The sequence below is a fragment of the Bos javanicus genome, chromosome 10 (genome assembly GCF_032452875.1).
Source record: "Bos javanicus breed banteng chromosome 10, ARS-OSU_banteng_1.0, whole genome shotgun sequence".
NCBI classification, from domain to species: domain Eukaryota; kingdom Metazoa; phylum Chordata; class Mammalia; order Artiodactyla; family Bovidae; genus Bos; species Bos javanicus.
The window spans coordinates 37,424,545-37,446,865 of NC_083877.1; the positions used below are offsets into that span (position 1 = coordinate 37,424,545).

General features: G+C 37.5%; 1 protein-coding gene across 3 annotated transcripts in view; it reads right to left on the reverse strand.

The window, feature by feature from the left end:
• ZNF106 (zinc finger protein 106) overlaps window positions 1-22,321 on the reverse strand; it is a 53,787-nt gene that overhangs the window by 5,095 nt on the left and 26,371 nt on the right. For 2 of the 3 annotated variants that reach the window (XM_061430879.1, XM_061430880.1), the window contains 16 exons: window positions 20,073-22,253; window positions 18,408-19,041; window positions 17,167-17,236; window positions 15,662-15,816; window positions 15,518-15,578; window positions 14,707-15,045; window positions 12,562-13,342; window positions 12,157-12,212; window positions 10,902-11,047; window positions 8,715-8,849; window positions 6,402-6,518; window positions 3,975-4,166; window positions 3,470-3,532; window positions 2,666-2,785; window positions 2,062-2,133; window positions 1,176-1,247 (listed from right to left, as the gene is read on the reverse strand). In XM_061430879.1, the coding sequence (XP_061286863.1) occupies window positions 1,176-1,247; window positions 2,062-2,133; window positions 2,666-2,785; window positions 3,470-3,532; window positions 3,975-4,166; window positions 6,402-6,518; window positions 8,715-8,849; window positions 10,902-11,047; window positions 12,157-12,212; window positions 12,562-13,342; window positions 14,707-15,045; window positions 15,518-15,578; window positions 15,662-15,816; window positions 17,167-17,236; window positions 18,408-19,041; window positions 20,073-22,253 (5,194 nt within the window). The remainder of the gene's footprint in view (window positions 1-1,175; window positions 1,248-2,061; window positions 2,134-2,665; window positions 2,786-3,469; window positions 3,533-3,974; window positions 4,167-6,401; window positions 6,519-8,714; window positions 8,850-10,901; window positions 11,048-12,156; window positions 12,213-12,561; window positions 13,343-14,706; window positions 15,046-15,517; window positions 15,579-15,661; window positions 15,817-17,166; window positions 17,237-18,407; window positions 19,042-20,072; window positions 22,254-22,321) is intronic. The other variant, XM_061430881.1, reaches the window with a different exon arrangement.

Below are 22,321 nucleotides of genomic sequence, written 5' to 3' on the forward strand. Positions count from 1 at the left end.
TAAGAATTGTTGGCTTGTAAACTTGAAAACACAAATGTATGATAAAGAAAACTACATTTGTGGAAATAATGGCAGAAAACTGCCAAGGAAGCTTGTCTTTACTCACAATTTTTATCACTTGAATCACAGTCTTGTGATCTTTTTTTTTTTTTTTACTGTATTATAAATGTGGCTATATTTCAATTGTTAGTCAGAAAGCATAAACACTCTTTTGTTTTGGCTTTTTTTCCTTACAGGCTTTTAAGAAATGATTCTAACAAGTTCATTTATAAACAGTAATGAAATTTTTAATTTTCCCTCTGTAAACACTATTTTATAGCCCCAGCTTCAAAACCAGAAGGTATTTTCCTCATTTCTCTAGATAAGTCTATTTTGGATACTGGTTTGGATTAAGTATGTTTTGGATACTGTTTTACTAGATTTTGCCTGTCTTCACTGAGAATACTAAAAATCAAAGAGAGTGATGTATAAAAAGCTGAAAAGTCATTAGGCCAGAGACAAATTTAAACTCAAATTTTAAAATGTGAGCATACAGTTCATCAATGCTGAAAAGGGGATTAGGGTTTAGGGGAAAAAATTCAGTGCCAGCCACTCTTCTCTGGTCAGTACTATTAGAACTGATGAAATAAATGAAGGTTTATAAGAAACAGTGTGAAAGTTTTGAGGTTTAATCACCATCCTCCACTCTAAAATAAAAACCATGAAATTTAGTCTAGTGAACTGAGGTTTAAAACTTCAAGAGGGCAAATTTTTATTTGTCTACTTCTCAAAAACCAATGAACAAACCAAACTACTAATACATGTAAATGCCTGAGGAATGGGTAAAATATTGTAGGCAGGTTATGAAAATAAGCACTTCTACTTTTCTTTCACACACTTCTGTATTACTGATGTTTTTGTAGGCATGTATTAATATAGTAATAAAGCAAAATAAAAAACACAAAGGAAATAACCTCTGAATGGACACTTAAACATAGTTTGTATCTAACCTTAAGAGTGAACTTTCACTATAAAATTACAGAAGCATTTTATACACTTTTTAAAAAATAAGCTTATTTGTCCTATGGTGGAAGACTCAATATGAAAATGTTAAACCAATGATAATGAAGATCTATAAACTGGCCTGGGGTTGGGCAACATCTAAGTCTGGTGACAAGAACAGTTTTAATTCTTACCCAGCAGCGGTAATTCTGCATCAGATTTAGCCTCACGGCCTGAATACTGCCATCATAACAGCCAGTATAAATCTAGAGAAAAATGTTTATCATTATCAGACTAAAACAACACACAATAAAACTATGAACATCCTCAAAATAAGAGTCAAAAGCTGGTAGCACTACAACAGGAAACTTTAAACCTAAACCCAAACCAGCCCCAGAGTACCATAATAGGAAAGTATCTTATACATCTTCTAGTCTGGATACTTGGAAGCTATGCTCCTTAGAAAGCCATTCTTGGGACTGTCGTTGAGAGCAGAAGTGGTAGGGCTCAGAGGCACTGCTTATACTTTAACTGGTGTAGCTCTGGCTTCTGCTGGGCATTACATATCAGGCTTCTGAATTTCACTGGGACAAAGGCTCTACAGCTTAAAGTTAGAAAAATATCCATTCTGGTTCAACCTCAAAATTTAAAAATAAAATAAATCAAAGATTAGTAGGGTTACATGAGTTAGCTTCTACTTTTAGGTCTGCTATAACCATGCCACAATGACCAAATCTCCTGACTCTATTCCAATGTATTTTCCAGATCATAATGTCTCTGAAGAAAACACCATTCACCTGTTTTTTTGGAAACACCTTAAATTTATCTTCTATCCAATGGTGGTATTATACATTTTTATTGTAACTATTTTAGTTCTTAATAAAAATCTAATATTCAAGAGCACTACTGGGTTACTTCTCAATATTATAATACCAAGAGATAGAAAACATTCAATAATGAGGCATATCAAAAATAGATATCATTTTTGGAAGTGACAAGTAGTAACATTACTAAGAGTCTGTAGAATTTTTAGTAAACACATTCAAAAGCAAATTATGTGGCACAGCAAATTAAACTCACCATACTTTTATGGATGGTCATACACATAATCATGTCTTTGTGTCCTCCATAAACTTGCAATCGATCATGTGACTTAAGTGGATGCAGGGCGGGGTGGGGGGGGCGGAGAAAGAGAATCAAGGTTATTTATACCTTGTGTTTAATAAGCATAGTCCCTGAAGGCTTTTGCAAGTTTAAAACTGTACCTCAGGTATCAAGCTGAAGCACCAGTCACTTGTTAACAGAAGCATAATCGAACAGCAATCTTTTTAATAAGTCCTCCTCCTCAAGGGAAGAGCTGGTAATTGGGAGGGAAAATTCCCCACCAATTTCTGTGTAGTGTCAAAGTCTCAAACCTGAAATTATACACAGAGAACCACACAGATGTGACAGGCTACAGCTGCCCTCCAGAAAACCCTGACCAGGTATCTCAGGGCAGTATTTCTGAAGTGCTGTCCAAGGACCAAACTACTTCATAATTACCTACAACACTTATGAAGAACACAGATTTCTGAGTTCCACCCCAGCCTTTCCATGTTAAAAAAAAAAAAAAACACATACACACCAAATCCAAACAGACCATCTCTTCAAATCATTCAAACAAAATAGTGAATCTAAATTCTACCTGTAACTCATAGACACGAACAAATTTATCCAGGCAAGCAGTCACCATCACTTTCCCTAGGATATTCACCACAGTCACTGCGTGATTGTGACCTTTATAGATCCGGACAAGCTCACCAGTCTGCATCAGAAGAGAGACAAGAGTCACTAGACTGATTTCTAAGAGTCTTGACTTTTGAGATTTATAATTCTGTAATTCTAAAAGAGGTAATGATGAGACTACTTGTACACACATGTAGCTGTACTAATTTTAGACAGGTGAAGTATTCTCACAAGCATTTGTTACTTATATAAAATATATGCACTGTATCTTGATGGAGAGAACCCAGTGTTACAGAGAGAGAAGGGTCACAACTCTGTGTGTATGTATTTTATAGTGTTCGAAGTATATTCACTTTTATCATTTCACTGGATCTGGACAAAAAGTTCCTGAGGCTGAATAACCTCAGAAGTTCAGACTAGGAACTGAACTTCAAAAGTGGCCTCTATGACCCAAGCAGAGTCTCACAGCCGTTTCTATTTGTGCTATTTTAAACTATGTATCATATCTACTTTCTCAGAGTCTCAGATGCTCAATATGTCTCACATTTAAATGAGACATTCAAACTAAACCTGATGTAAACTTTTGAGTCTGCCCCCAAGAATTTTGATTTCTATAGTGTTTAACAGTATCCAAGAGCTTATGCACAGGGATTATTATTAAGTCTTTCACTAGAAAGGAGGCTTAATTTAAATTGCAAGAGGTCTGAGAAATCCCTTCAAGCTTTATCCACCATTTTATTAAAGATACACCAACAAGGCTTACATGAATGTTGTGAGCATGGACTGACTGATCACTGGAGCCACTGAACACAAGGTCATTCACCACCTTAAAGAAAAAAAATTCAGTGAGTGAGATTCAGTATAAAGTTCTGAGGTTTCCTTTAACTTGTAATATACATTGGCAAAGTCTAGTTTCCACCCTATTTTGAGATGAGCATGAATGAGGTATAAAATAAGTTTCTCAGACAAATTTTCTGATTTATGTGCTGCCAATAAGTACTCTGATGAACTGACAACATATTATTGGGTTTGTTGCTTCTTTGGAATGATTACAAAGTAGCCTAGAACAGCATTTGAGTATATCTACATTCTATAAGATATTTGTCTCTCAATTAATATGCTAAAAAATAGTACGTCCTGTGGTGATTCCAGGCCTAAGGCAAAGGACTGTAACCTCCTGTATTCTAAATAAGGCATTAGAAAACATGGGAAACTTCATTTGAACTCTTCTGTTTGCACCAGACAATGAACTCCTGTTTTATACTTGCCTTCATGCAGAGGATGGTTTTGCTGTGGCCCTCCAGAGTTCTAAGGAGCAATCCATTCCGTGCATCGCGTACGCTAATGGTACAGTCATAAGAACCCACAACCAGCAACTTTCGGGCACCTTCCTGAGCTGTGGCAAGACAGCTGACAGCCCGAGGGCCATGGCATTCAAAGATTTCAAGTCGTTTGTTGTTCTGAAAAATAAGCCACCATTATATGAAGTAAAAACCACTTAGGTGGAAAAACTCAGCATCAACTAATCCAAAATCACTACCTTGATACAAACTCTATAAAGTCTAACACCCATCTGTAAGTTTTCATATCCACTCTGTATCCCTAACTCCCCAACCTCTGCCATTCCCATTCTAACACTGTACTCATGACACCTTCTTCCTCCATTCTAGTGGGGACAGTCTTACGTTATAAATCCATTTCTATCTTTGACCCATGCTATCCTGATCATAATTAGAATTTGGTTCTCTTTTTATATCCTCTCTCACTTCCCTTAAGTCAATGACATGAAAGAGAAATCTTTTTTCCATATTTGAATACATTTTCCATGCCAAAGACCCAAGAAGTCTGATTTTTGTCATTCAGAATGTATGTAGTCTATTTGACATGGTTGCTTCCAAAATTCTCTTTGAGAACTACTCAGACAACCAGTTTCTCATTCTCCAACTTTTATGTTATTCTGACCTTTTTCTGACCTCTGGTTCTATGTTTCTCTCTCATAACATTAAGTTAAACTATAGGAACCTTTATGTCAGTCAGCACAGCATGGTCACATCCTGAATGTGGATGTGGATAAACATTCCTTTACTTCAGATTTTAGACTTGCTTTCCTTATACCCAAACCAATCTTGTTCATAGTTTCCTACTTTCCCAAAATTCTAAAAAGGTATTTTAGGTGCAAGTAAAAGACAAAACTCCCAGAGACTCGGCAAGAGCAGCAGCTGGGAACCTTAATCTCAACCATCTTAAAATGCTGGGGAGATAGATGAAAGGCATTCAGGACCCAAAGGTAGACAGGCCAAGGTCAACAGCCTTGGCTTTTTGATGAGCCCCATCATCAAAGCACTGCATTCCAGGAGTGTGGGCAAAACAGGAAAAAGGTCCAGCCCTAACAAGGATTCAAAATTCACACCTCTGTAAAAACTCTCAAATCTCTGTCTCAAAGTCCGTCTTTGCTGGGGCTTTTCAACTATTTAAAGACCATTTAAAAAAAAAACAAAAAATAAAGATCATTCCCATTTGAATTTGCCATCATTTTGCCCCAAAAATCTGGCTCCTAACTTCATTTACCTTTGATTACATTAACCTCACAAAATAGAACTGGTAATTCAAGTTTTAGCCTTTAAAACATTTAAAATCTATTTTGTCTTCTGTGATCTATTCATATCAAGTGAACCAAATAACTTGATATTTGATTATTTATGGGCTAGTTTCTTCTAACTTGATTCTAAGCTTTTTAAAGGCAGAAACCAGAGCATATTTTATTGCATTTCTTGTACATAGTTCCAGATAGCTGGTAGAAGGAGAGACAGTAAATACTAATTAAACATATGATATTCTAATTAGGCACAATACAGCAAACTCCTCATACACTGTTAAAAGGTGATCAGATGGCCTTGGGATAGAATGCCACAACTAATTAATAACCAAACCTATCACTTCTACCTCTGATTACATTTTTTATGCGTTCTCTTCACTTTAGTCTAGATGTCAGCTGCTGTAACAAAGCCTCCTAAATGGTCTTCAAGCTTCTACTATCAGTATTTTCCAATGTGTTCAACACCAAAGTGACTTTTTCTAAAATACCAACTGGATCATGTCTCTCATGCTTTAAAGCTTACAAGTTCAACTACATTAACAAAGCACATAGAGCCATCAAGAATTGGCCTGCATTTGTTTCCTAAGCCTTATCCTGAGACATACCACATAACAGTGGCTCAGTAAAGGTTTGCTCAACAAATGGATTTATATTTGGGTCAGGAAAGAATGAGGCCCAAGGGCATGAAGGCAATCCTTGACTTAGTTCAGTTTACAGAACAGGCTACTTTCATGACACCCTAAATCAGTTCTAAACAACATCACTGTCATACTCAAAGGAATTTAAGCTCACTTTTAATGGTGTCATTCTTAAAATGAGACAAACTAGTTTAACCCATGACTCATTATTTGGCCCCAAATCATTAGGCTTGGTTTAATTTAGTACAGTTACACTTTGGTCCTGGCACACTTGGGCCTGAGCAGACAGAATGCATCTTGTTTCACTTACAACAGAAGGTAAGTTTTTGAGCAGTGGCTAATTCTGCTGCTTTCTCTTACACACACAAAAACAGGAAAATGGCCTTGTCTTTGCCTTCTTCCCTCACACACCCCACTTCTAAGTGGCATGGAAGTTCAGCCTTCTCTCCCCTACCACTAACCTTTATGTTGAAGGTGACCACAGTGCCATTTGCCAGTCCTGCATAGAGAATTCGCCACCTACTGTGGAGGCAGAGAACCCGGTCTTCCAGCTGTAACTGCTCCACACAGTGTCGAGTCTGATAAAAGCACACAACACTTGATCAGTAGAGGTTAAAAGCAAATAAGGTATGAAAACAATCCTCTGTGAAACAGAGTGTGAAATTATTTTTTATGAGGAAGAAAATGTTGCATCCTCCATTTTGTAGAAAAGTATCTTAGACTGTTTTCTGCTTTGAAATTTATGGCCAAAGAACCTCAAGCTATAGGTAACATAGTAAACAAATATAACTTCTAATGTCACCTATGTTTCTAACTTGGAATGCAGAAATTCTTCAAAGGGCACTATGAACTGGGTTTTAGCCTCTTAAATTAAGTAGCCAAAGAAAAAGCTGCACTCATTGTCTAAAAAGAAAAATAAAGATTATAGTTGTATTATCTGATAATTGCATTAATCAAGTACTATGTGCTTTCCTGCAACTGATTCTCTGTTTCAACAGCTACCAAATGCCTCCTTTAAACCAGTTTTAGGTTAGCTAGTCTATAATTACTCAAAAAGTTTTCAAAATATATAGAACACCAAGTTTCACCCCTAAACCCTGAGATTCTAACTCAGTAGGCCCTAGAATATGTTTTTTTAAAAATTTCCTTCATAATTCTGATGCATATACAGGTTATACAAACACAGTTTGAGCTGATGTTCATAAAATGATTTCCATGAATTCCCAGAACTGGGTTTTATTGATAAAATCTAATTACCTAGAACAGTGCCAATTACATAGTTAAGTACTCAAGACTGAATGCTGTTGAATGATACTAAGTGACTAAAATAATAAAAAAAGAACTGTTAATGTGGATTTGTCCATTTCTCCCTGTAATCCCATCAATATTTCTTTACATATTTTGATGCTGTTATTCTCTGATAAGATAGATCACTGTTCCATCTTCCTATCTTGAATGTCTTCTATACTGACCCTTTATCGTTATAAAAAGCTACCTTGTCTCAGTAGTAGTCTTTTGCCTGATAGTAATATAACTACTCTAGCTCTTTTTGTTACTATTTGCAAAAAAAAAAAGTACATTTTTTCCCCATTCTTTTATTTCAGCCTACCTGTGTCTTTGAATTTAAAAGTGTCTTGTAGACAGCATAGATTTTGATGTTTGTTCTTTATCTAGTCAATCTCCTTTTCAATCTGGGTGTTAATTCACATTTAATATGATATTAAATATGGTCAGATTTAGACTCCAATTTGCTTTCTATTTGTCTCATTTTTATTACTTTTTCCCTATTTCTGCCTTGTTTTGTATTAAACAGTTTTTTTAGTATGCCATTTTAATTCCTCTATTAAATTTTTAAGCTATCTTTCTTTGCATTATTCTTTTAGTGATTGCTTTAGGGCAGCTGTTCTCAGAGTGTGACCCCTAGGCCAGCAGAATCAGTATCACATGTTTGAAAAATAAATTCTTGGGCTCTATCCCAACCCTACTGAATCAGAAACTCTGGGAAAGGGATCTAGTAACATGTGTTTTAACAAGCTCTCTAGGTCCATCTGATGCACACTGAAGTTTTGAATCAGCCTTCTAGAGATTACCTCTTTAACCTGTAACAATCTAGTTCAAGTTAATATTGACTTATCCTCAACAAAATATAAGAACCTTGTACCAGCATAGTTCTAGCCTCTCCCTTTCCTGTGTTCCTGTTAATCTCACATATACCATCTATATACATTAAAAACCTAATTATGTGGTATTATAAATTTTGTCTTAAATAATTAAGTCTTTTAAAGTTAAGAATATATGTATATATTTTTTTCCTGCTCACTTATTTTTATATTTTAAATATTATGCAATTGTGTATATATATGTATATTTTAATGCAAACAATTTTCTCATTTCTTATAATTCATTTAGAAAATTCTTTCTCAAGAGGAGAGATCTACTTCTAAGTCTTTAAGTTTAAAAACTTAACATTTCTTTTTCTACCTAATATTAATTTTGACATATGACATGAAAATAAAAATCAAGAGGAATATTTGTTGGAAAGATCAAAAGAGGTATATTATTAACAGTAGCAAGTGAAAAGATATGTGGAGAGAGACAGAAAACATGGTTTAGACCTAAGCCTCATTTCTACCAAAGGTTATAAGTGTACTGAAACAGATTTAAAAGCAAGAAGGTTAACAGAATGAAGCATGTCTCACTGTCTCCACTCTACACAGTAAATATAGTTAAAGTGCTTCAGTATCATCACTTTTGATTTCTCTGGACCCACTTACCTTAACATTATAGCAGCGAATGGTATGATCACTGGAACCAGTGTAAAGGGCAGCATTCTTCCCAGAGGTCTGAGTAACCAGGAGGCAGTTCACTTTGGAGGTATGGCCCTCAAAGACACCAATGCACTTTCGACTCTAAAGTCAAGCATAGTTTAGATCATTACTTGTGGATATAGATGGATAAGATAATGTATTTCCTTAAAAAAAAAAAAAAAAGCTAAAACATACAGTTCATGTTTGTGTCCCCAGAGTCTAGAATAGTACCTAGTATATGGTATCAAAAGGTGTTCAGTAAGTACCTATTCACTGAATGCCCAGTGAACAGAGGTACCTGCAATTTATATGTTAACTGAGCCATACCAAAAATTGCTTAGGGCAACTTGCTATAAGATAGATCAGAATTTTAATTAATGCTAGGCCAAGTCTCTCTAGCATATGGACTAAAGTGCAAGCAAATTCAAACTATAGCTAATTACCCAGATAAGTTGCTGCATTTGATTAGTACGTAGAGAAAGCTTCACAATATTCAAAGACATGCCATCACAGGTCCTAGTGTCCCAGGTGTGGTTTCATAACGGAACACCCTGTTATCTCTGTGCACATACTGTTATATATATTTACAATGTACATACATACCTATACCTACCTTACAATTTAGAGCCAATTCCCCAAATCTTACACTCATACCTCCTAGTACCATTGCTTTCTTCCTTCAGTCATCTCTGTTGCCCTTCATACATTATTAGGCTAAAGGACCCTATATACCTGTTGCCTATAGTAAACACATTTTCTCAGTCCAACGTCTAATCTTTTGACTTTCAAAAACTTCATCAATTTCATATACTTTCACTGTATTTGTTCAGACAACATAGTGTTCCTAAAGTTTCTTGGCTATCATTATTGATAAACAGAATTAGTTTGACATATGTTTTTCTAGTACTCAAGTATGGATGTGAGAGGTGGACCATAAAGAAAGATGAGTACTGAAGAACTGATGCTTTTGAACTGCGGTGTTGGAGAACTCTTTAGAGTCCCTTGGACAGCAAGGAGATCCACCAATCCATCCTAAAGGAAATCAGTCCTGAATATTCATTAGAAGGACTGATGCTGAAGCTGAAACTCCAATCCTTTGGCTGCCTGAAGCGAAGAACTGACTCATTTGAAAAGCCCCTGATGCTGGGAAAGATTGAAGACAGGAGAAGGGGACGACAAAGGATGAGATGGTTGGATGGCATCACCAACTAGATGGACATGAGTTTGAGCAAGCTCCAGGAATTGGTGATGGACAGGGAAGCCTGGTGTGCCGCAGTCCATGGGGTCACAAAGAACTGGACACAACTGAGCGACTGAACTGAACTGATATCCTGTGTGCGCTCAGTCGTGTCCTGTGTGCGCTCAGTCGTGTCCAACTCTTTTGCAACCCCATGGACAGTAGCCCGCCAGGCTCCTCTGTCCAAAGAATTTTCCAGGCAAGAATATTGGAGTGGGTTGTCATTTCCTACTCCAGGAGATCTTCCCGACCCAGGGATCAAACCTATGTCTCTTGTATCTCTTGCATTGGCAGGCGAATTCTTTACCACAAACCACCAGGGAAGCGCAAATACCAGACTCAAAACTCTAAAGTCCACTATAAGAAAATTAAGAGTTAGGAGCATCAGATTAAGTGTGGGATAATGAAAGACTGCTGCTCTTCTTAATAACTTGCACAATTCATCAACTCTCAGGGAAAATGCCTCCTCTGACACTTTCCCAATGTTCATTCTATCCCTTCTCTATTATGTAGCAACTAGGTGACACACCTCAGCATCCACTCCAGGGCTGGGACCTGACTGTCCCTAGCCTACTGTTATAATTCCATCTCCTTCTGCCAAGTGACTGTTTAGGGAGGAAAGCACAGGACCCTTTTTTGGCGGTGGGAGGGAAAAGAAACTCTTGTAGCTATTGACATCTGTGAGCAGGAGAACCTGCTTTAGGAACAGCTGATACCAGAGAAAACAGAAAGGAGAGAAAGAAAGAATTTAAGTCTCTGGTGACCCCACTGAGTCACTAGATCAACTGTATCTGAAGTTAGTCTAAAGCCTACTCCATCTCTGGAAAGCAAACAGACGCGTGTTTAAAAGAGAGCAAGTTGGGAGTTTCTAAAACCTGTAAAGAAGCAAAAACATTCAAACTGATGTATTAACTTACCACGAGATTATAAGCTCGGACAGTTTTATCTGCTGAACAGGTATACAGTAAATTCCCAAATATCTGAATTGCATTCACTGCAGCTTGGTGCCCCTCAAAGCTCCCTTCTGTGGGCTCATCGTCATCTCCTGGCTCTGAAGATATTTCTAGAAAACAATGTTTCAGAAATGTGTCGGCTTATATCTCAAAAGATACTAAGAAATTTAAAACATTATGAAAAAGTGGTGCCTGGATTCTCCTAAGAACCTGGTTTGCCTAGCAAAACACCACATTCTCATTAGTGATCTTCATTATGAAGATTTCATATTAAGAAAAGGTAGGGAAGGCCTTTCTCTTAGGGAAAAAATACTTACATAGTGAGTCTTTGAATGATACCCTTTAAGGCACTAAATATCTTTCCACATCCAGTCTCTTCTGCTGCCAGTTATTTTATTAAGGCATTATTTTTAAAGTAATTCCTTCTCAGAGCAAAGCCCACCACCCGCCACCCCCCAGAGCCAACAAAACCCTAAGACAGTTGTCCCTTGGTAACCAAGGGGGATTGGTTTCAGGATTCCTTCACCCAGCATGTACCGAAATCCACAGATGCTCAAGTCCCTTATATAAAATGGCATACTATTTACATATAACCTATACACATCCTCCCGTTTACAGCTGACCCTTGAACAACATGCTTTGAATTGTGCAGGTCCACTTACACACAATTTTTTTTTTCAATAAATGCCCATTACACAATCTGTGGTTAGTTGAATCCATAGATGCAGAACTGAAGACACAGAAGGCCAACTATTCTAATTAGCTGAATACACGAGAGAACCAGATTAGCGATGTGAGTAAGAAACTGAAATGCCAGGATTTGAGGATTCAGGGATACCAGTAACTGCTGGTCAAAGCATTCCATCCTCTTGGTAATAAGCCCAGTCCCCATCCCCTATTCTATAAGCATATTTAAGTAGATTTAAAGCCTGGCTTTAATACTTACAAAGCTTTTATCCTGTGATTAATTTATCAATTCAGTCATTTAAAAAAAAAGTTAAGATTTATTTATTTACTTATGTATTCCAGAGTGCATGGACTCTATAGTGATTAACAGCTGTGGGTCATGGGCTTAGTTGGCCCAAGATGTGTGGGATCCAAGTCCCCAGACCAGAGATCCAACCCGCATCCCCTGTATTGGAAGGCTGACTTTCAATCACTGGACCACCAGGGAAGTCCCTCCTGTAATTCATTTAAATAAAACGGAACCACCAAATACCTGAAGAGTTCTTTGATCCTTTTATGGAGGAGATCACAGTCTGAGTTTCTGCCACACTACAAAATAATAGCAAAAATCTTCTTAGCATCTGTGTGAACAGGACAGGTAGGAAAACTTGTATTTTCCTGACTCAAAAAATTATTCTAAACAATGGACAAAATAGCAACAATACAAGATCAGTTTCTGCATGTGAAATTTTTATATGAAAGGAAAAAACAGTAAATACAACACAAGTGAGAAAGCAGAAATGCTCCATTGCTAAGGAGATATCCATATCCGTCATCCATCCCTACTGATTTTCTATAAATGTGACTCTAAAAAAATTCTGATTTGGAACAAAGAGTTCTGTTTTCTAATGAAAGAATGGTGAAAGCTGCTCTGATTGGACCAACACAGTATCCTTACCTTACAGGGATGCCATCTTTATAGCGAGTGCCAATCTCACTGGTAGAGCTAACTTCGTCACAACCAGAGCGAGAAGTTTCTAATGAATTTTGCTCTGTGGAGTTCCAAATATCCTTTTTAGATGGGCTATCTGGTTTCTCTTCTCCAGATTCAGAAGAATCAATGGCTACCACTTCTAACTGAGGATTAGGAAGTTCTAGGACTTCAAGAGACGAGTCACTATCTGGTTCATCTCTGACACTTTCTTGTTCTGGGCCAGTTCTGCTATCTTCCCAGGTGGAGGTTGTCACTTTCCCCCCTTTAGCAGACTTTCCAGTTTTTACTTTCCTTACAGGTTTAGCAGTAAATACATCCTGTTCAGTGTCACTGTTCTCAGGAACATGGGCAGCCCGCAGAGTTTTCTTCTTCCTAAGTTTCTTCTTTTTCTTGTTCCCCCTAGCTTCAGCTGATGTCAGAGTGGACTCTGCCTGTTGTTCTGGCTGGTCAGCTGGAGAGTGGGGCTCTTTCTCTAAAGGGGTTTCTGAAGCAAAGGATAATCTTGGAAAAGAACTGGTACAGGCTTCAGACCCACTGTTGCCTTTGTTTGGCTCTTCACTTTCTTTATCTATGCTAGGAAGACCAGCTGATTGGGAAGAGGGATTGTTCCCTCTGTTTCTGGTAATTCCTTGCTCCACAGAAAACTTCAGTTCTTGGCTAGGCTCATGGAATCTCTCTGTTAGTCCTGATAAGGACAATGCTGCAGTGGTAACTGGATAAACTGGACAACTGTCACTGATCTCTCCTGAATTGAGAAGGAAAAAAAAATTATTCCATTGTCTTTGTGCCTGCTATGTGTAGTGATAAACTACAATTATCACTGATTGAATTTCTATCAAATAATGTGACACTTTGATGATACATTAACAACTTTGACAGTCATGGTTTAGTTATCTCACTGCTCAGCATCCCATAACCTACATGCATTTCTAGTACAGTATTTATACACTTTGCCTTGTATTAATCTCAAATCATGTGCATGTCTTATATCCTAGACAAGCTCCTTTTATGGGCAGAGATTGTTTCTATTGATCTTTTCTCTTTCTTGTTTGAAACAATGAATATGAATTACTTTTGCAGTCAGAAAAGGAAATCTAATAAAAGCTATTTTTGAAAAAAGTGTCACCACATTAAAAAAAAATATACTAAATACTATCCATATAAAAGTAACAAAATTCAATATGGAAGATAACATATATTTGATGTACATATCAATGATTAGTGCTGCAACAGATAGCAAAATTTAGGATGATTCTTCAGACTTTCTTTTTGTTAAAAAAAAAAAAAAGAATACCAAACAATATCAATTTGTTTCTTAATTTTCAATATAGCACCATTGTGGTTATACAAACTTCAGATAAGATTTGAAACAACTTAGAAGTTGTTCTCAAATGGTAACCAGATAAGGATTATTTTATAAAGACAGTAGAATCCCTGGCTATTTGTCAAAACCCCCAAGTTCCTGTTAGATGATTCCAAACACCAGAGCCCTCTGCTTTTCATCATGGCCACCAGTTCCTCATGTCCGTATTAACCTTAGTCTGTACTTGAAATGATAAAAACAGTTAAGTAATGAGAAATCCAGAAGAGGAATCTTATCTAGAAAACTGACTCAACAACTTCAATGCCATTTATCTCATGAAAAACAGATAATTCTGCACCAATCCGAATAAATGGAACCTGTTACATGCTAATCCAAAGTCAATTTAGCAATCCTGTATTAGAGAAAATTAGGAACAGTTACCAATATTTAAATAATGCTCCTAAATAAGAAGACTTAAAGAAAAACTATAGTAACTTTTTAAAAAAATATTTATTTATTCATTTATTTGGCTGTGTGGGATCTTAGTTGCGGCACACAGGATCTTCTATCTTGACTGCGGCATGCAGGATTCTTTTAGTTGCGGATGCAGAATCTTTACTTGCAGCACGTGGGATCTAGTTCCTGAGGCCCCCTGTATGGGAGTGTGAAGTCTTACCCACTGGATCGCCAGGGAAGTCCTGTTATAACTTTAGTTTTAATGGACAAGTATGATGTCACATCACTAATATAAAGTTGCCCTAGACCCACTATAGGGTTGCCCTTAACACAGAGAAAAGTTTACATACTATTAGCTTGCAGTAATTCCTTGGACACACTGCAAGCAGAGCCTTGTGATATGGCATTGACAGTCTCTTCTTGTTCAGGAGACATGGGTTCTTGTTTAATCTGAACTGATGAGTCTGGAGCAGGAACACTGCCATGAGCTTGGAAAGAAGATGTGATTGCTTGGAGAGGGGTTCCAGTGGGTGATGGAGACACGTGGGAAGATGGAGGTTCCAGGAAATTCGGGAAAAAAGGACTAGGCAGAAGTGTGACATCAGTAGATGTTTGAGATCTAACATTCTTCTGTTCTCGTGTAAGGCTAGAGGGAACCTGGTCTGGATGTTCAGAAGGTTCATATGTTTCTAGAATGGGAAACGTACACACATACAAATGCAAAAATGTTATCTGAAAAGCCACTCATTACTGAGCCAACTTGTATTTTTAAAGATTACAAGAGAATTTTAAAGATGCTCATAATTCTTTAAAATAGATTATTATGTAAGCTATATGTACAACCACTGAGGATACAGACAGGCAGGCTTAATATTCTAATTTTTCAGATTTTAACTGACTTCTCCAAAGTGATACTGGTACTAACAGAAGAATCAAATTTGTACCCCAGTCTTGGGATGCCTAACCCAAGACTCTTTCTATAACATTATTTCTATTGCTAAGTATTTTGGGGACATACAGTCTTACAGGCCTTTCTACAGAAGGCTAACATCAAGGAGACATAAGAATAATCATATTAACTTTTTCATAACTACTTTAATTCCCCTCTAGAGAAAATAAAAAAGTAACAAGTTACAGACAGTCCAATCCATCTCTGAATACCTTGTAATCCCTGTAGAATCTGTATTCTATGAGTCCTCAGGGCACTCATTTCCATAGTTATCTAAAAATAAAGAATTTTGTTAAGCATTTTAAAACTCAACTTTAAGATGATCCTTTTTCATTAAATATTCCATCTGCTGTTACCTGCTGCTTAAGCATAAGTAGCCTCTGAACTTCAACATAAGCTGTCTGAAGTGCTGCACGAGCTTGTAGAAGATTGTTATCCATGCACTGCAATGATTTGCTTAGTTCTTCCTCTCTTAAAGAAATATTCAGCAGCTGGTCAACCTGAGAACGTTCTGTCAAAAGAAACCATAAGGCTTAGTTTAATATTGGAGACGTCTCTTTAATAATCCAGGGAACTGCATCAATTATCTAGGACAGGCCTTTATTTTCTCCCCACTAGGTCACTGGAAGGAGACTCATCAAATTTTCTACAAATCACATAGTCAAGTCATGCTATCAGAGCTAGAGACCAAGCCTCATGGTTTCAAGTGCACCACCACATGGTACCATCTTACCAAATCACCATCTTCCACAGTGATGCTTCCAAGCAAAACCTCTGGGGAAATCAACTCCTGTCGGTTTCACTTTCCATCTTCCTTTATCTACTACCCTCTTCAATCAAGGCTTTGGCTTACATTGGGCCCCAAACCTAAACTGCTTGCACTCTCTTCTGGATTCCTATTTTTCTAGTCTGTTAGTTAATTTAAAATAGTTCTCTTTAATATAAAATTAAAACCTTAATATATTAAGGTTCTTTAATATAAAAATGTTTAATAAAAATATATTTAATATAAAATAATATATATTTTCCTGAATAAAATATAGCTTTGAAATAAAATGTCCTACTACATGTGTTTGTCATCTTTATATCTGTCCCTTTCCCATGCAATATGCCAAGAAAACTCCCCTAAATTCCAGACCCACATATCTAACTACCAACCGGATACTTCTACTAAGGTGTCTCTAAAGTCCTTTAACTCAAGGGATCCAAAAGGGAACTCCCATCTTCTTCTACCCTCAACCTCTAACTCTCATAAAGTTTTTTAGTGCTATAAATAAAGCCATCAACTGCTCCAGCTAGAAACTGGTATCGTCTTTGACTCCCACCTTATCCCATCCAGCCACCCAAAGTTCATCCAGTCACTTCTTGCACTAGATCTTATACTGAAATGGTATGAGAATCAGTGAAAGGCAAGAGTCATAGAAGCCTATCAGTCAGGGAGCCCCACAAATAACTTCTCTCCTTAATTCACATGAGAAAAGCAACCAAGATTCCTCAGAAAGTGAGTAAAATGGCTATAAATGACCAAGAGGGATAAAAATTTCTACTAAATGTCTTGTTTCTCTTCATTCCACTGAAAAGGCTCAGTCAGACTTTCTGGTTTTATACTGAACTCAATTTGTCCATGATATATATTAATTTCAGCTTTCTGCTTTAGGTGGTATCACATATTTCTTTTATAGCTCCAACTGGATATAGTAGAAAATCAAACTTTTTCTATGTCCTTAAGCAAGGCAACAAAAATATCATAAATTAATAAATGGGTGTTCTCTGTTTGATAAGCTACACTTGTATATCAAGTTGTAAAAGGCTGAAGTGATGCAAGAACAGTTTCTTTTTGCCAGAATATTCTATACTATACCTTTCTTTCCTTTAATTTTCCTTCTTTTATTTTTTCTCTCAAGACTTGGCAGTTCAGGAGACGATCCATCCTAAGGAGACAAAAAAGAAAAAGAAAGAATATTAAATATGCAAAGGCCATTATCCAGGAGGGGGAAAAAGAATAAATTCTAAGTCAGTCATACATTATTATTCATGATTGCTACCATCAGGATAGTTAGGAGTTTCATATACACGATATGAGCTTAAATATTAGTTGACTGAATGTATCTGACAAAAAAAAATATATATATATAATCAAGGTCAAGTACCTCCCTAGCATCCTAAAGGTAGTAAAGCCCAAGGGCTTGGGCAACGCACCTCACCTTGGTAAAAGCTAGTAAAACATATCTGATTTCATAGTTTCTACTTTAGAATTCATCAAGAAAATCTTTACAACAAAAAGCTTAACAGTCTGTGAGATAAGACCCAAGACATCAGCTATGCCATAAGACAATCAATCTCTCATCCAACACTATCTGCTACAACATCTAGTTCAACAGGGCAGAGATGGAATTTAAACCCAGGTCTACAACCCATGCCTTTAACTAGTTTGTTATATTGTCTCAATATTAAAGGAAACAGTCCAGTTTCTGAGTGTCAGATTCCAGTCTATACTACTATCAGCAACTCTTTCTTTTCAGAAAGGGTTCCTGAAAGGCTTAAGCAATATTAACCATCAGAAGTGCCAAAAGAGAAGTGTCAGTGAAGTAATGGATTATAAAAAGACTAGGCTAGGCAACTTAAGTATAAAAGACAAAGTAACAGACTAAGACTATGCTCATATACATGTACTCTTATAGTATTAAAACTACCTTATTAAGCCTAATAGCTCTGGGTCCAACAAGCAAATACAACACTAGAGTACCATTCTTCAATAGCAGTACAGAATGCATCATGAAAACAGATAAAGTTACAGCTGAAGATGTGGCTCATTCCTTGGTCAGGTGATTCAAAGAATCATTGGTTTAGAGACTAGTTTTAGAGATGACTTCATATTTTCCCAGTACTGTACATTCCTATTCAATTACATCTAACTTAGTAGAGCTACTCAGTGAAAGAAACCAGTAGGACAAAAATATGAAAGTAAGAGCCTCAGAAATCTTCTATTCCTGAGTAGGGCAAAACACAAGCCCAGGTACCCAAGAAAAACATTACATTTTTCTTATCATAGCCAAGTCACTACATGAAATATTCTACAAAACACACAGGAATCATACTCACTCCAGTGGCTCTTCGTTTCTTTCTAACATTCTGGCCATCATTCTGTTCAGCACCAGAGGTACAGCTACTATCTGTGGCTGCATCTGCCAAACTGGAGTTTGCAAGGGCTGAGGATGCATTTGATGATAAAGAGTTTCCTTCTCCATTACTTTCCTGGGCATTATGATTCTCTGAAAGTAGTGTAGAGCTCTCCTGGCTGTGCAGCTCTTTTGTCAAATGCATCAAAGGTATTGCACGGTCAGGAGATAATTGTGCGCTATGTCGCCTTCGAGTAGCAACATTTTCAGTTCTTTCATCTGTTCTTAGGGAGGCAGCCAGAGGTGTCACTTCCTGCTTAAGGCTCATGGTTGGTTTTTGACTCTGTGCGGATCTGAATGAATTATTAGGTGAAAAAATCTGCTGGGGCTCATTTTCTTTGCCTGTGCCTTCCTCACTGAAGAAGCTATATACAGACGGAGCCCTGTCCATGATCACACTGCTCTCTGAAAGGCTTCGCTTCCTTGCCAACCCAGGGGATGAAGAAATGGAAACACCTTCCCACTGGAATCCTTCTAGATCAGACAGATCAGGTTCACCATCCAGATCCAAGACCTCTTGCTCATTTTGAACCAGAGGCACCATTTCTATGCCAAACCTCAAGAAAGAAAGAAAGAAAAAAATTCATAAATCAGACACAGCTGGGAGAGGGGAAACCACTTAATGTGCCAAACTCTGCTAGGCACTGAGATTGCAAATGTTAATAGATGGCCTCTGCCCTCAAGGAGCTTATAGTCTAGTAATTCTAACATAAAGTAAGTTAACTCTAAGTATTGTAATGTAACAAGCAGTAAATTAGATATTTGTATATAGCTATATACAAAACGAAGGAATAAAAACTGAAGGTTTTATTTAATATGGAGCTCTAAATCAACAGTAAGTATGTAATTTTTAAGAGCAAGCAAACAAAAGTGTTCATCAAGCATTTACAAGCAACAGACACCATGCTAAGTCATAATTTCAATGATACTCACAAGTTATGGGAAAAGAAAAGAAGGTACAATAAACATGTTATTTCAAAAGGATGGAAATGTAAGCCTGGAGGGCTATATAATTAAAACACAGCAGGATGATTTGCAAGTAGCAAACCTATGTTGAACAATGCTTTCCCATTCAGAAAAGCTTAGTGCCTTAAAGTAAGCTGAACAGCCAAACTATTATTATGCAAGTACTCAGGAGAATGTATTCTGTGATCACAAATACAATGTCCACAGCAGATACAGAGAGATAACCATCTATCCGTTCTAAGTAAAAAGTAATGAGAAGTTGTATCTAAAAGTTGCATCACTCATTAAGATCTATAGTTAAATACAGGGCTACAGATAGACATCTTTGTCATGCTGTCACTTTATGGCTCCTATCACCAAAGTGATGGATTTCTAATGGTATTTTCCCCACTTCATTTCTCAGAAGTAGGTGTGTTTCTTTGTAACCTGAATTCCCTGCTAGGAAACACTTTATTCCACTTGTTATAGAGTAGCAGTCACTCTTGGATATTTAAACCAGACATCTACAACACATTTTTTTTGCAAACATTTAATTAAACTCAACAAGTAGAATTCTCTCGACCACAGCCAAAGGGTAAGTTTAAAAGAAAAAAGGAAATGGATACTGAAAAGAGGCACACACCTGGGTAAGCCTTTGCCTAGCTCTTGCTTTTTCTTGGTTACTTGCTGAATGACCTGTTCCCAGTTGACATTTCTTCGAGATGCATTTAGAATCTGTCGAAGGGTTGGCTTGAGCCCAGATTCCTTCTCTGTCTCACTCTTTCGATGACCACTGATATTGCGGATGCGGCGAGCACTATTGAGGTTTGGCTCAGGAAGGTGTGCTCCAGTTTTGCTCTTCAAGCTAATGTGCCGGGTTAGATCTCTCTGGAGTGAGGCAGGAAAGCCAAGCTTGCTTAGTTCAGGCAGGAGGGGGCCTGAGGGTTGACCTATATCACTTTTTTGAAGCTCGGCATCCAAGCTAGTACTCTCAAAGCCTTCAGTTTCATAAGATTCATGAGATTTAACAGGGTCATCAACCTGTGCATCTTCTAGAGAGGTTTTCAAATCTAGCAGTAAACCAGACTGTGGGCTGGCTACAGATGTCATTTGTAACTCAGTTTCTTTTTGGTGAACTGCTGAGTTACATGGGGAAGTGGATGGTTTTCTAGATGTTTCCAGGTTTTGGTCATCCCCCCTTTTCTCATCAGCAGCAGGAGTACTGCAGGATAAAACTTCTGTAGTTGTAGAACCCAGGGTTTCAATTTTTGTCTCATGCTTTTCTGTGTCAGATATCTCTCCATCACTTTCATCTTCTAATGTCTGTACTTGAAATTCAATCTTCAAAGATCCTTTTTCAGACTCTTCTACATTTCTACTTGCTTTTGCATAATTCCTGGTCCTTTTAGAAGTGCTAAGTGGATTTTGCAATGTCTCATGACACTGCAGCACATCTTTGGCTTTCTGTAATGTATCACTTAACTTTTCATCAGAATCCCTTTGAGTTCCAAGTGAACTTTTATTATTTCCTTTTAAAACATGAGGACCTGAACTTCGCATTTTGGATATGCAAGAACTCTGATTATCTTCCACAGTGTGTTTAGCCAAAGGATTTGAGTGTTCCCCAGAGAAAAAAGAATTAATTTTGGTGTTTTTTGAGGGATTCTTTGAATCTTGCTTTTGAGGAACTGATTTGCTGCCTGGAGTTGGAAGGAATGGGGATTTTAATGATGGCATCTTATTTAAATTAGGCTCTTGTTCAGGTTTTTCTGTAATGGGGCATTCTCTCACTACCTCATAAGAAGCAGTGCAGTCAGAAGAGGCTTTGTGTTTAAGAGATTCAATATGTTTTTCCTTTTTTGTTTTCAGTTTTTGAGAATTATTTGTTTTATCATTTGGGGGCTCTTTTATTCCCGTGGTTATCAAGCTAAAATCAAAGAGAGGCTTATCTATCATTTCTGACTTGTTACCAGTGACTTCTTTCATTCCTGATTGTAAATCCAGAGTCTTCTGTGAAGGGTAAGGAGTCCAGCGATGGAGCTTTTCCCTTGCTACACTGCCACTCTTCCCACCAATTTTGGAAGTGAAGGTGTCTGTTTGTTTAGTGGTTTGGCTTTCTAGCTGCTCAAAATTGAAGTCAAGCAAGCCTTCTGAATGAAACTTACCACTTGCAAATCCTTCAGAAGGACCTCTGTATGCGGCAACCGCACCAACTTTGTCATTTTCTTGCCACTGCCACTTATACCTGTCTTGATTGTATTTGTTTGACTTAGATTTCGTATTCCATAGCATATTCATGTCTTCCATTTGACAGTTAGAATTTCTGTTTCTGCCCGGTTGAAATTTGTCTCCGGGGCCACTGTAATTCCAACTATTTGTACCACGTGCACTGGATTTCCAATTTCCGTTACTGCTGTTCATATGCCAACTGGAAAAGCCACCTGCTCCTTCAGAATGCCAACTGGAATTCCTTCCTGTACCATTATGATTCCAATCTACTGTCCCACTGTTTGAATGCCAACCACCTCCAGAATTACTATGGTTGTGAAACCAAGGTGAGGGACCTCCTGCACCACCATTATGCCACCCAGAACATCCTCTTGATCCACCATTATTCCTTGAAGAATGTGTGAAGCTGTTTTTCCTAGTGTTACTATAGCCATCTTTCTCCCACTTCCTGTCCCACTGAGGAGGTCCACGATGATGCCATGCTGGCTGGCTGTAGCTCTCTCTGTCTTGGTAAGGGATTCGGTCTTCTCGTCTCCATTGGGGTCGCCTGTCATCAGAGTTTATTTCTTGGCTGCTATTGGAAGGTTCATCTTTTCTAGAAGAAAAACAGTCTTTTATTAGTGATTTAAAGGAGTTCTCATGATTCCTTTAAAGGCATAACCC